Source organism: Nicotiana tomentosiformis, chromosome 4 (genome assembly GCF_000390325.3).
Source record: "Nicotiana tomentosiformis chromosome 4, ASM39032v3, whole genome shotgun sequence".
Taxonomy (NCBI): domain Eukaryota; kingdom Viridiplantae; phylum Streptophyta; class Magnoliopsida; order Solanales; family Solanaceae; genus Nicotiana; species Nicotiana tomentosiformis.
This window is the reverse complement of record NC_090815.1, coordinates 5605495-5618416: the sequence shown is the minus strand read 5'-3', so window position 1 is coordinate 5618416 and position 12922 is coordinate 5605495. Positions and strand designations below refer to the sequence as shown.

General features: G+C 34.2%; 2 protein-coding genes across 3 annotated transcripts; both read left to right on the top strand.

Moving 5' to 3' along the window:
• The first annotated feature begins 435 nt into the window (after positions 1 to 435).
• On the top strand, positions 436 to 4523 carry LOC104110056 (protein phosphatase 1 regulatory inhibitor subunit PPP1R8 homolog). Its single transcript, XM_009619477.4, has 3 exons — positions 436 to 607; positions 1801 to 2401; positions 3534 to 4523. Exons 2-3 carry the CDS (start codon positions 1929 to 1931, stop codon positions 4333 to 4335), a joined length of 1275 nt encoding a protein of 424 aa, XP_009617772.1. The 5' UTR covers positions 436 to 607; positions 1801 to 1928; the 3' UTR covers positions 4336 to 4523.
• Positions 4524 to 6919: 2396 nt separating this feature from the next.
• On the top strand, positions 6920 to 12335 carry LOC104110055 (DNA-directed RNA polymerases IV and V subunit 4). 2 transcript variants are annotated; one of them, XM_009619475.4, is made up of 11 exons: positions 6920 to 7040; positions 7233 to 7311; positions 8500 to 8568; positions 8734 to 8793; positions 8975 to 9073; positions 10559 to 10670; positions 10809 to 10886; positions 10995 to 11028; positions 11110 to 11178; positions 11829 to 11929; positions 12058 to 12335. In XM_009619475.4, exons 2-10 carry the CDS (start codon positions 7245 to 7247, stop codon positions 11901 to 11903), a joined length of 663 nt encoding a protein of 220 aa, XP_009617770.1. In that variant the 5' UTR covers positions 6920 to 7040; positions 7233 to 7244; the 3' UTR covers positions 11904 to 11929; positions 12058 to 12335. The 2 variants fall into 2 exon arrangements, with proteins under 2 accessions (XP_009617770.1, XP_009617771.1); XM_009619476.4 differs by having other exon boundaries at positions 12042 to 12335.
• Positions 12336 to 12922: the final 587 nt, after the last annotated feature.

Below are 12922 nucleotides of genomic sequence, written 5' to 3'. Positions count from 1 at the left end.
CTTTTATCTTTTCTAATTTAGAAAATCCTATAAATCATTTAGTGGAGTATTTGGTAAATTTGAAGGAAAAAAGAAAGTAATGCTTTCTTGGTTTCCTAAAATAATATAATAAATTAGTACTTATATTGGACAAAATTTGTTTAACTAAAACCACATTTATAATGATCTGAATGAAGTATAGTAAACAAGTCTAAATTATTCTTATCATATCTTCATATCTGCTAGTCTGCTACTAATTAAAAAAAAGTATTTGTCAATTTGTTTTGTTTTGTTTTGTTATTACATTGTATAAGTAGTGTAATTCGTATTTTAAGCAAAAATTTAATCCTCCTCAGAAAAAGAAAAAAAAAAAAAAAGAGAAGAAAAGAGAAAGGGAAAGGTGGGTGGGTGGGTGTGGGGGGGGGGGGGTCAGAATTCTTTATCTCACGCCTCCATTGTTTTTTCTTCCAAATTCCTCAGACAGAGAAAAAAAACACAAGCATTGAACTAGTCCCTTCTCAATTCACCATATTTGCTTCGCCCATCGATCTGCAACTATAGCTTCAACTTCAACTATAATAAATTAACCCTAAATCTCATACACTTAACATTCTCTTTTTGTCAAGAGGTTAGTTAATCTTCGTTTTTCTTCTAATCTCATTTGCTAATAGTACTTATCTGCTTTTAATCTCTTGCAAATCTTACCCCCTGTTAGATTTTGTTAATTTCACGGATCCCATGCCCTAATAGTTAGCTCATATTATGATTCTGGTTTTATTAGATGCTTAAAATTGGTGTAGGACAGTAGTGTAGGAATTATTTTTTCTTTTCTGCACATAGTTTGAGCTTTAAACGATTACTGCCAGTGGTTGGTCTATAGGGTTGAGGTGCAATTTTATCTTATAACAACTAAGTTTTTAAATGTGTTTAGCAGAATTATTAGATAACAATTGCTGGAAAGTACAATTTTTTTCCTTTTTATCACACAAAGTTTTATGTTACGTTATTGCGTAGGCCGTAGTGGTCAATGAAGTGGGAGGAAAATCATGAGGTCTTAGGTTTAATTCCTAGTGGAAGCAAAAAGCACTAGGTGATATTTTTCCATTTACTTGAGCCTTAGTGCGCAAAGTTACTCGGTACATGTGCTAGTGAGAGGTAGCAAGTATCTGGTGGAATAGTTCAGGTGCGCGCAAGCTGGCCTAGACACCACCGTCAATTTTTTTTATGTTATTGTACGCAGGGTTGTGGAATAGAGGCAGATGCAGCCTTTGTATACTGGCTTCAACTTAATCCAGTATTGTCGACACATAACATAAATATGTATGTGAAAAACCGCTAAATTTCAACATATTTTAAATTTTGAATTCATAATTCAGAAGTACGTTAATTCAGTCTAGGGACGTTAAAGTTGAAGCCATAACGTTTAAATCCTGAATCCGATTCTTTTGGGGAAATCATAATAACTCCCTTTCTAGTAATATGAGAGGAAACGAATCTTGTGACATCAGTTTTAACATATAATAAACCAAGGTAGGTATAGGGAGCGTTTATCAGAAGAAAGATACAAGTGAGAGAATAAAACCATAATAGAATTTACTCCAAAAGAAAAAAGAATTAGAGGTCGTCCACTTATTGAATAAAAATTATAAGTAAAACAACTGCATTTGTCTTCTTAATTTTCTTGTATATTTTATGAACTTCTACAATGGATTGAATAGAAAAGTTCATACATATATTTGTGGATGGATTCTAAAGAGTGTCGTAGGTACTCTTCTCTTTTCTTTTTGCTTTATGTTGGTTGAACCTTTGCTTTGGATGCAGTGTTACATAATCTGAGATGAAACCGAGTTCATAGAATTCTGAGCTAATGTAGTGCTGAGAAGGGTCCATGCTTGAGATCTTATTCGACTGAGGAAGAGCTTGTAGTTTGAGCTGAAGGTAGAGACAGAATGTATGGTAGATCAGGGCTTGATCGATTTAAGAAAGCTCAGTCATTGGAGCCATTTCAGGTGTCTGCGAATTCAGCTGCTAAACCAGCATTGCAGCCTACTACAAAGGCGGTTACACATCCTTTTCCAGCATATGCACAATCCACAACATCTCATCAACAAACTCAATACGTAAATCCACAACCTGCTTTGCAGAAATCCGTGGCGGCAGATACAACCGCTTCTACAGTGCCAACTCATCATGTCACTCATGGAGGGGGACAATCAACTTGGCAGCCTCCTGATTGGGCTATTGAGCCACGTCCAGGAGTTTATTATCTTGAGGTGATCAAGGATGGTGAGGTACTCGATCGAATTAATTTGGATAAGCGAAGGCATATCTTTGGACGGCAGTTTCATACTTGTGATTTTGTCCTTGATCATCAGTCAGTCTCACGCCAGCATGCTGCTGTGATTCCTCACAAAAATGGAAGGTGTGACACATGATCCTGCTTTTTCTTATCTAGTTTTGAACATGTTCTTTTCTTGTTTTGTGGCTAGCTTGTTAAGAGAAGGAGAAAGTAATGGAGTATTAAACTAGAATACCACATAAGAAGAATATAACTCTATGATGATGTACTCGGAATATGTTGTGCAATTCATGTTTATGCATTTTTTTTTTCTTTTCTTCTCTTTTTCTTTTTGTGTGGAGAAAAGGTAAGTTCATGTTTATGCATTTCTTCCTCGAGTCAAAATGAGTAAGTAAAAGACTTAAGCAAGCTTAGGCATAAGGGCCATGGTTCCCTCACTAATAAATCTCTAATGATGTCTTTATGTTGACTTCAACATTTAAATGTTCTTGCCTAACATTCTTACTGAAGCTATTATAACTTTTTTGCCTTGTAGGCAATGGATGTTTCTTACTTTCCTACTTCTAGCTGATGTTTTACCCATTGGTACTTAAAAACTTTAAGCTCTTCTTCATATAAAGGCTATTAGTTGTATAAAGTTGCATATTTTTGAAGATTTACAAATATTACCCCATACAGACTGAAGAAAAGAGAAACTGTGGTTTTATTAGAGATTGCTCAAGATTATTTCGAAATCTATTGTAAGTTTGTATTTAAGTGTAAAATTTGGGACATCAAGAATGTCATTATCTGTAAATATCATCTATCAAGATTATCCAATTCTCATGAATTAGACCATCTGACCCCATTTAGATTTCAGTAATAAAGGTAATAGTTTGACTGCAAGTGTTTTTTAAGCAAAACTTTCTCGGTTACCAATCGAAAAAGATGATAGTTTGACCGCATACTGTTAAAGTCACTTGTCTGTGGTGAGAATTGTTATCAGTACAATGATTTGCAGTATTCAGTTCATCTCCTGCACATCTTTCGACGTAGAAAAATGCTCTTTCTTGGGCACGAGATTGCCTTCCCTTAGATGTAGAATGGGCTCTTCTTACCTCTTGCAGTTTGACCTGCTTATATACTTTATTACATTGACTGCACGTCTTTAGACATAGAATGTGCCCCTTTTTGGAAACCATACTGCATATCCTTAGATGTAAAGCTGCTCTTCTTAGCTCATGTCGGTTGAACTAGTTATATTTTTTCTCTGCAGCATTTATGTGATTGATTTAGGATCTGCACATGGAACATTTGTAGCAAATGAGAGGCTAACAAAGGATTCCCCTGTCGAACTTGAGGCCGGACAATCTTTGAAGTTTGCTGCATCAACAAGGACTTACATCTTGAGAAAGAACAATGATGCTCTCTTCCCTCCTCCACGACAACCTGCAGAAATAGATTTACCGCCACCTCCAGATCCTTCAGATGAGGAAGCTGTTTTGGCTTATAACACCTTTTTAAACCGCTATGGGCTTATGAGGCCTGATTCATTGTCAAAATCAACAGTATCAACTAGTGGGGAGGATGTCAACTATTCATCTGACAGGCGCGCGAAAAGAATTAGGAGAACAAGTGTGTCATTTAAAGATCAGGTTGGAGGAGAGCTAGTTGAAGTTGTTGGTATTTCGGATGGAGCAGATGTGGAGACAGAACCTGGTCCATTGGGTGTGAAAGAAGGAAGTCTTGTCGGAAAATATGAGTCCCTAATAGAAACTACAGTGATACCGAAAGGGAAAGAACAGTCCTCTGTAAAGGATGCCACCGTTACCCAAACAGGTGTAACGGACAAACTTAAACAGGTATTGAACAAGGTGAAAAATCCGCCAAAGGGTGGAATTTACGACGATCTTTATGGAGAATCAGCTCCTGCTAAAGTGGGATCTTGGGCATATTCTGATTCCAGTCAGACAGCTTCTACTAACGACGCTAAAGGAGACTCCCCTTGTTCTTTAGGCAGAATCTCTGGACATATCTCAAGCAATGTAGACGACGATACCGATGATTTGTTTGGATAGTAAATGCATTGCTGCATGAGGTGTCTCTAGTAGATTGAATGATGTTATAGTCTTTATGTTGTTATTCTTATTCTTCCTTTTCCTGGCATGCACCAACAAGATTCAATTTTGAACTGAGTCTTAACCTGTTAGAGCACTAAATCTGTGACTTGAGATTAATGGAAAAAAGTGTATGTTATCTTTTCCCATTTTCATTTTGTGCAAAACAAAAGGTCATAATGCTAATGTGGTGCTTTTTGTTGTATGATCAGTAAATACAAAATTTATTAGGAACTATTAAAACTTGATCTTGGGCTCTGTTGCTCTAGTGGGAGAGTGATTTGCTGAAAGCATTCTTTCAAGACACAAGCAATTCTTGCAAAATTAATAGCCTGTTTGGCCAAGCTTCTTCCAAGGCCAAATGTGCTTTTTTCTCCCAAAAATATATTTTCCCCCAACTTAAGGTGTTTGATCAAGCTTTTTAGTGGAAAAAAATGCTTTTGGGAAGAAGCAGAAGCATTTTCTGAAAAACAGAAAAAGGTAGCTTCAACATAGAAGTTTTTGAAAAGCAGAAAAAGGTAGTTTTAACGTAGAAGTAGAAGCAATTTTGACTTATCCTTTTACCAACAATATCCTTAACAAAATATAGTATATATAAAAATAACCTTACTTATTTTAGACCTAATACTTAGGATATTAATGTATAAGTGTTTCTTCTTATTTTTAGGATAACTTTCTAATATATAGTGACTTCAGGGGTGAGTGCTTTTATATTTGTTGAATGATTTTTTAATATTTAAATCATTCTAAAAGAATTAAATACTTTTTAATTTTATTTTTATATTCTACTTAAATAAAATAAAAAGATTCAATTATTATTTTTAACGACAAATTTTTGAGATTATTTATTTACTTATAACATTAACTATTAAGTAAATCTATTCATGTCCTTATTCGTAATTTGATACTTAAAAGCATTTTTTTAAAAAGTTTGGCCAAACACAAATTATTGCTCAAAAGTGTTTTTCAGATTGATTAGCCAAACACAAAGTACTTCTCTTGAAAAAACACTTTTTAAAATAAGCTGATTTTTAGGCCAAACAGGCTATAAATCCAACAACAATTTGTTTTCAAAAACCAAACCAAACCAAAAAGAAACCAAAGCTTTTCCTAGTCTGAATGCCACATAACATCAATATTAAATCAAGAAAATGGTCAATTTGTTTTGCAAGTGACTCTATTTTATACACTGAATATACAATAGAATAAGGAATAAAATAGCGAATAAGGTAGCGAACAGTATGTTGGTGATACATTATCTTCGTGTCAGAGCTCTTTTTTTTTTACAGTTTTAGTGTAATCTAACCGCTAGAATTCGTTAAATATTTGACGGAGACCAAAAGTGCTCATTTTTGTCAAACTTACAAGCTCAAAATTACTCAAGAGTATATTTAAGGGATCATTTTATATCTACCACAAAAATAAGGAACCATTTTGTCATTTTCTGGATTTTTCGTTAACTAAACCATGATATAGGGAAAATACAAAAACTTAACCATGATTAATTGATAAAAAGCTTACAAATTTGGGTACAATTATGCTCTATGAGTTTTTGACCCATATTGTCCCTTATCTTTGATGGTAGGTCTATTTTGGTCTCTCAAATATAACCCTGAGCATATTTAGTCCCTCAAGTATGCTAAAGTGGTGCACCTTTAGTCTCACTGACACAATATGTTCAAAAACTAACGGTACTACCTAACTCTGATTCATGAAGGCAATCTTCTGCTTTGAAGCAAAATGTTTCCTCTCATTTTATTAAATAACGCAAATTATCACTTTAATTCCTCATTTTTAGATAATGTCTTCTAAAATTTTGACCTTGAAAATATCCCCTTCTGTGCCAGTTTCAATGAGAAAATGACACTGTATAGCTGCTGTAAAAATAATAACCGAAAAAATATAAAAAAAATTTGCTTTATATATATATACATTTAAAATTTTCGGTTGATTTTTATAAAAAGAAATGTTAAAATTTGAAAAAAAAATAGAGCTGCCAAGATCACTTCTAGGCATATTATTGAAGCAAACGAATAACCAGGTTGTATTATCACTTTTAGCACGTGTCAGAAGCTATTTACATCTGGTAGCGAAAAAAGTATATAAAATTTATATAATTTTTGTATATTAACATACAAAATTTATATATGTATATATATATACAAAAAATATACAAATTATATATATTGTTTTGGCTATTATTTTTACAGCAGCTATATAGTGTCATTTTCTCATTGAAAACTGGCATAGAAGGGAATATTTTCATGGTCAAAATTTTAGAAGACATTATCTAATAATGAGGAATTAAAGTGATAATTTGAGTTATCCAATAAAAGAAGAGGAAATGTTTTGCTTCAGAGCAGAAGATTTGTTTCATGAATCAGAGTTGGGTAACATCGTTAGTTTTGAACACATTGTGTCATTGAGACTAAAGGTGCTCCACTTTAGCATACTTAAGGGACTAAATATGCTCAGGGCTATATTTAAGGTACCAAAATAGACTTGCCCTAAAAATTAAAAAAATAAAAAATAAAAAAATAAGTCACCATATTGGCCAAAAACTCCTCATTGTACTACACGCTGCTCCACTCTTTCGTTCCTTCACACTTTCTATTAAAAGTTTCACTTTCTCCGGCCAAATTCCACTATCTTTTGTTCTTTCCCAGGTAAATTTATTTTTAATTTTTTCCATATAATTTCGCTATAGAGCTGAATAAATTGATCTTTTATTGGGTTTTTTTACACTTTCAGTTTAACGATAAATCCACATTTTTTGTAGTATATACTTTGCATGTCATTTGATAATCAAGGTGTAATTTGTTGTTTGGTTTTAAGTGTTTATTATGGTTTTGTGACAGTGAACATTAAGAATGGCGGAAAAAGGAGGAAAAGGGTTTTCTCTACCAAAAAATGGAAAGTCTGCCCTCAAATCTCCTGGTAAAACAATTCGCATTTTTCTTCTTTCTTCTTTTTGCTGTGACTTGTTCCTGGTTCTAGTAATTATTAGGGCGGAGTTGCTCAGACAGTGTATTTGTGTTTAAAAATTCATTAAATATGTACAAATATTAAATTTAGAACCCAGTTATTAGCGCTTGAAGTTGTCGTTCTGAAATCTAGAACCTATATAGTTGAAATCTTGGCTCCGCCATGTTTAATTTATACATGCCTTCTACTAGGGGCAGATTGAGGTTGAAGAAAGTCCTTGAAAAATTACCCTGTGCAAATAGAGCAAAAAGAAAAAAAGACATTGAAACCCCTTGACATAAGGAAAAATTCTAGTAAATTGGCAAAAGGGGTTCAAAAATTGCTTTAAGTCATAGGTTATTATTATTTTTTAAATCCCTTGTATAAACGACTGTATTCGACGATTCTGGTGATTATACATGCCTTCCAATGTAACAATTACCCAGTAGCTTTTGCTTAAATCTTATTTGTATTAAGTAACTCATTAAATATGGATTGAATTATGTGAACCAATTAACAAAGATGAGCTGTGGGTTCAGCGGCAAGTTAAGAACCCACAAACTTCAAATCCTGGTTGCGCCTCTGTGTAACATAGACCCCTATCGGTGATTTTTGAGTTCTAAGTCTTGGCTTATTTGGACCGTGACTGTTAAACAGGTCTTTAAAACAGTAAAATTAATGTGACTTGTGATAGCCAATGAGATGCTTAATTCTGGAATCAAAGGAATCTCTCACATGATAATGGAGAATTAAGCTCTAGGATCCACATGATAGCAGTAGCACTGGATATATGGAAAATCAATTAGAGAATCATATGCTCTAGGACCCAACAGATAGTTCTCAAATGCTTGTGTTTCACTGGCTGATTAGTGCAATTTTTCTGTTTGATGGATCGAGAACTTAAGTAGAAAGATTTAGTACAAGATATGGATGAGAAGAGGTACTCACTAGAATTTGTTAGCAAAAGAAAGAAGAACACTAGTTACACTTATCATTCTAATTCCTTAGTGAAACAGTCTGAGTGCAGTTGAAAGATCTGTGTGTTTCGTTTATATTTAACTTGGTACATTGACTTTGAAAATCCTTGCATTTTTAATCTCTCAATGCATCTTTGACCTCTTTGGTTTTGAAGCACGCACGTCTTTGACTTCTTTTCTGTAGCTTCCAAAGGGAAGGATGATATCTCAGCGAAATCAAAAAGAGGAAGGAAAGTTCAGTTTGATTCTGAAGGTTAGTTTGGTTCCTGGTGTCTTATGGATTTCACTTCACCTGTTTAAACAGCAAAAAAGAAAAAAAAAAGATTATTGTTTTGAATATGCTTGTTATTCAATCATTTTTCTGGGAAATCTGCTACTTGAATATTACTGATGCTGCTCAATGTCTATCATTGAATAGGATCACTGGATACCAATTTCACAAAATCGAATGGAAAAGCTGATCAACCATCTTCCAAAGGTTAGACTTTCATATGCTTTCCATGGATGCATCAGTAGAAGTGTGAAATATGGTGCTCTTTTCTTGTCTATATTATACTCCTATCTTTGTGATTTTGATCATGTTCTGTTTGTGATTGGCCTTATTGATGGGAACATGCTGGAATTGTTCTCTTCCTGATATGCATATTGTCATTGCCTAGGTGTTTCCGGCAAAGGCGGTAAAGGAGAGAAAGCTGGCAGTGCTGGTAAAAGTCAAACAGCAAAAGCACCTGGTCCTTTGGAGCTTAGAGTTGAACAAGGTTTTCCTTCAGTTCTGATTCTCTTTTCCAGCTTGAACATGAAAATATAATTTTCTTGTCAGATACTTGTTAATGGAAAATTTTGGTGTCAGTTGTTATTTCATTTATGATTTTCTACCTTTTTCCAATTATAGACTTATTCTTTTTGCTCTTGCTCCTTTGCCTTCAGAATTTTTTAATACTGCTCCATCTACCCCAAATCGGACCATCTTTTGTTTGGCCTAGTCCCTTAATATCGATCTCTTTCTTAAGGAAAGTGTTACAGCATATTATGTGATGCAGGAAAGGTTATAGTAGATCTACACTTTCAATTTTATATAACCTCTCTTGGCTATCCCTATTGAATGAAAAAGTAGTGTGCCCCTGCAACATGTTCCTCCAATCAACATTAAAAGTGCATATCGAGTCTCATGTTAATAATTATACAAAATCAAAAGCAGAATTAAATTTGCAAAGGAGACCCCACTTATTTTATTAGGAAAGTATCATGTGAATGTTTGTGGATTTACCAAAGAATTGCTGCTTACTGCCCATGAGTTTCATTAGCATTTTGGATTCAGTGAAGAATGAATATCGATTTGTCATATGCATCCAGAATTTGGAAGGAAAAGAAAATACTATCTCCGTTCAAATTTATGTGAACCTATTTGACAGGGCACGGAGTTTAAGAAAGAAATGAAGAGTTTTAAAACTTGTGGTCCTGAACAAGCCATAACATTTGTGTAGCTATAATTCTTTTGAAACTTGTGTGTTAAACATGAGAGTGTTTCTGTAGCTATAAAAGCTTCTCACTGAGGGTAGAATTGCAAGTTTAAGTTACATTGTTCCAAATTTAGAGAGAGGTCATTCTTTTTGGAACAGACTAAAAAGGAAGTAGGTTCACATAAACTTGAACGGAGGGGGGTATGTACTTGTCGAAGAAAAAATAAAACAAAAAAGGATAGATGTGCTTGATGCAAGCAAGTTGAATTTGATTGCTAAATCTCTTGATTTACGTTAATTAACCAACACTTTGGGCATCTTAAGCTAGTTTTACAGGAACTTCTGCTGATTTGGCTGAATTTTCAAGGATTTAATATCGGAGAAACTTGTGTTTTAATTTTTTGGGAAATTCTGTGATGATACTGTAATGAATAGACCTTGAATCAATACTTAGAACTTGCACTAGTGGGAGGTAGCAGGTACCCGGTGGAATAGTCGACGTGCGCACAGGCTGGCCCGAACATCACTGTTATTAAAAAAATAGACCTTGAATCTACTATCTGATATCTTATCTGAAAATAATGCTCCACACAGTATGTTGAGATTCTTCTTTAGATGAAGTTGAGATTTGGACCTTAGTCTGGGACTCTGGTGTTGCTTTGCTAGTTCTGTGTCTATTGCATTTGCTGAATCAAGTGGTAAATGGCTTAAGATATGAGTGGACTACTTAAGTGTCGATTCTGTTCTAATTTTCCTTCTAAGAATCTCTTGATTTATATTCAGAACTTCCGGACAATACGGCATGCCTGATGGACTGTGAAGCTGCTGATATTTTGCAAGGAATCCAAGAGCAAATGGTGGTATTGTCTGAAGATCCAGCTATAAAACTACCTATGTAAGGGAGTGCATGTTTGTTCTGCTGCCTTTTTTTTTCTTGTCAGGAATAGATCTACTTTTCTTCTCTCTGTTGCTTCTTGTGGAAGGACAAGACGAGAATTTACCTGCCTAACAGTTTGAACTTGTTTGCTACCAGTTCATTTGACAGGGGATTGACCTATGCACAAAGGAACAGGCTTTACGATAATCCCGAGATTGTTAAACAAATACTCAAGTATCCTTGTCCTTTTATTATTAAAAAAGAAAAAAGAACCTTTGTATGGCATGTTATAATTGTCTCTTGAAAATTTTCTAGTGCTGGTTTTCATTTAACTCAGATCAGACCTCTAAAGGAGCATGGTGTTTCCGATGGGGAGGTATCAAATCTAGACCTGTTAATACTTGATTTTCTACATTTGAGGCAATGTTTTCATATTTCAATTGTTGTATGGATGCAGCTCTGCATGATTGCCAACTTTGCCGTGGAATCTGTTGATGAAGTATTTGCTCTTGTTCCCTCATTTAAGGTATGGACTGTACTGTTCTGAGTCATATTCTGGATGTTGATTTTGTTTTAAAGACATGCTACCCAAAGCTTTGTCAGTTCCAATCTGACATTTCAAGACTCGATCCTCCTCCTTTTTCGGATTTGGCTGATAATAATGAATACATATGGGTGTTGAGGTTGCTTTCAACTGCTGCTATTGATTGAATTTTAAGTTTGACTAGACAAGGACCATAATAGCTATAATTAAGATTCTTAAAGAATCTTCTATCTTGGTACTAACAATAGATGAGAATGACACTATAAATACGCACACGCAGTAATATGGTTCATGCTCATTTCTACATAGACAGCTGAGTGATATGAGTGGATAATTACTGCTGCAAGACTGTTAGTTTCACTTACACTAAAAATAAAAAAAATAAAAAAAAAGAGGAAAAGGAATTATTGCTTTTGGTCTCAATATCTGTTTCAGTGTCGAGCTTTTTGTACAATGGTTGCGTCATTGGTTGCACAGCCAATTTGTAGGTGTTCGATAGCATTGACTGCTATATCTTTCAAGGTTCTTGGCAACTATTTGCATATTGTGCTCTGTTTATATCATTTTGTTTAGTTCGTGTACTTAGCATTGCATTAAGATGGTCTTTCTAATGCTGCTGCGAAATATTCTAGACTAAAAAGAGCAAGCTGAGAATTCCCCTCAAGAATGTCTTGGGTGAACTAGCCAAACTTAGAAGGCCAGCGTAAAGGGGGCTCAAAACGAGCATTATATGGTAATGTCATCATTTTACTTCGATTTATATTGTGCAAATAAGAATTTCAACTTCCAGAAGATGATTTTTATTCCAAGGCAGTTCCCTATAGCTGTAATGTTGCTAAATGCAGGCATGTTTGTGGTCAGGTATCTGTACAGGGTTCTGCATTATCGCTAAAGGGCATGTCCGACAGTTTAGGCGACCAGCAACAGAAGTTTTCTTTCTTATTTTACCTGTCATTTGTTCTGGTTATTAGCTAGGATTTTCAGCGGCAGTGTAAATCTGTTGATCGCGTCGTTCTTCTCTTCTGATTCCCAAAAGAAAATGCCCTCTAATTGAATGACTCTTTCCTGCCAAGAAACAACAAACGGATGAAAAAAGTAAAAGTTGTGTTTCCTAGTAGCTATTGAAAACATTGCCAAAACTTGATGCAGAAACCCCCCCCAAAAAAGACTTGATTTTAGCTATATTGTTGTGCTAATGCATAAGATTTTGGTGAGATAACTGAATCTGAGGCCATGAATGATTGAAGAATGAAGAAGTTTACAAAGTCGATTTTTATTTTGTTAGTTAATAATTCTGTCCAATTTTATCGGTTTATATGAGAAATTGAAAATTGAGAATATGATCAAGTGATTATTTATTTTAAAAACATAAATTAGAACGACGAGAAGAGAATTTAAACTAAGAGATATATCACTAGAGGAAAAGTTCAAGTAGAAAGGGTTCAAACCTTCAAAATGATTCATGTTTTGGAAACTCTCATTCAACTAAATATTACTCAGCAAGAATTTAATTAAATTTAATTAATCATGGAGAATAATCTCTAAAAACATAGATTATGCATTCAATGTGACAAACGAAATTCCTTCAATAAATCATCATATAATGAAGCACGAATTTAATAACACCGAATATATGTTTAATCCCTAATATAAGTGTTATAGTATTTCCACATTTATTGTATTTGAGTAGGAAAATAATGTAGAATATTCAATTGTTAAACTTATG

What these genes read in the sequence shown, in the direction of transcription:
- LOC104110056 (XM_009619477.4), top strand. Translation starts at nt 1,929, where the DNA reads ATGTATGGTAGATCAGGGCTTGATCGATTTAAGAAAGCTCAGTCATTG. An exon ending in ATTCCTCACAAAAATGGAAG is followed by an intron (nt 2,402 to 3,533) that starts GTGTGACACATG and finishes TTTTCTCTGCAG; the next exon opens with CATTTATGTGATTGATTTAG.
- LOC104110055 (XM_009619475.4), top strand. Translation starts at nt 7,245, where the DNA reads ATGGCGGAAAAAGGAGGAAAAGGGTTTTCTCTACCAAAAAATGGAAAG. An exon ending in CCAGCTATAAAACTACCTAT is followed by an intron (nt 10,671 to 10,808) that starts GTAAGGGAGTGC and finishes GTTTGCTACCAG; the next exon opens with TTCATTTGACAGGGGATTGA. An exon ending in ATTGTTAAACAAATACTCAA is followed by an intron (nt 10,887 to 10,994) that starts GTATCCTTGTCC and finishes AACTCAGATCAG; the next exon opens with ACCTCTAAAGGAGCATGGTG.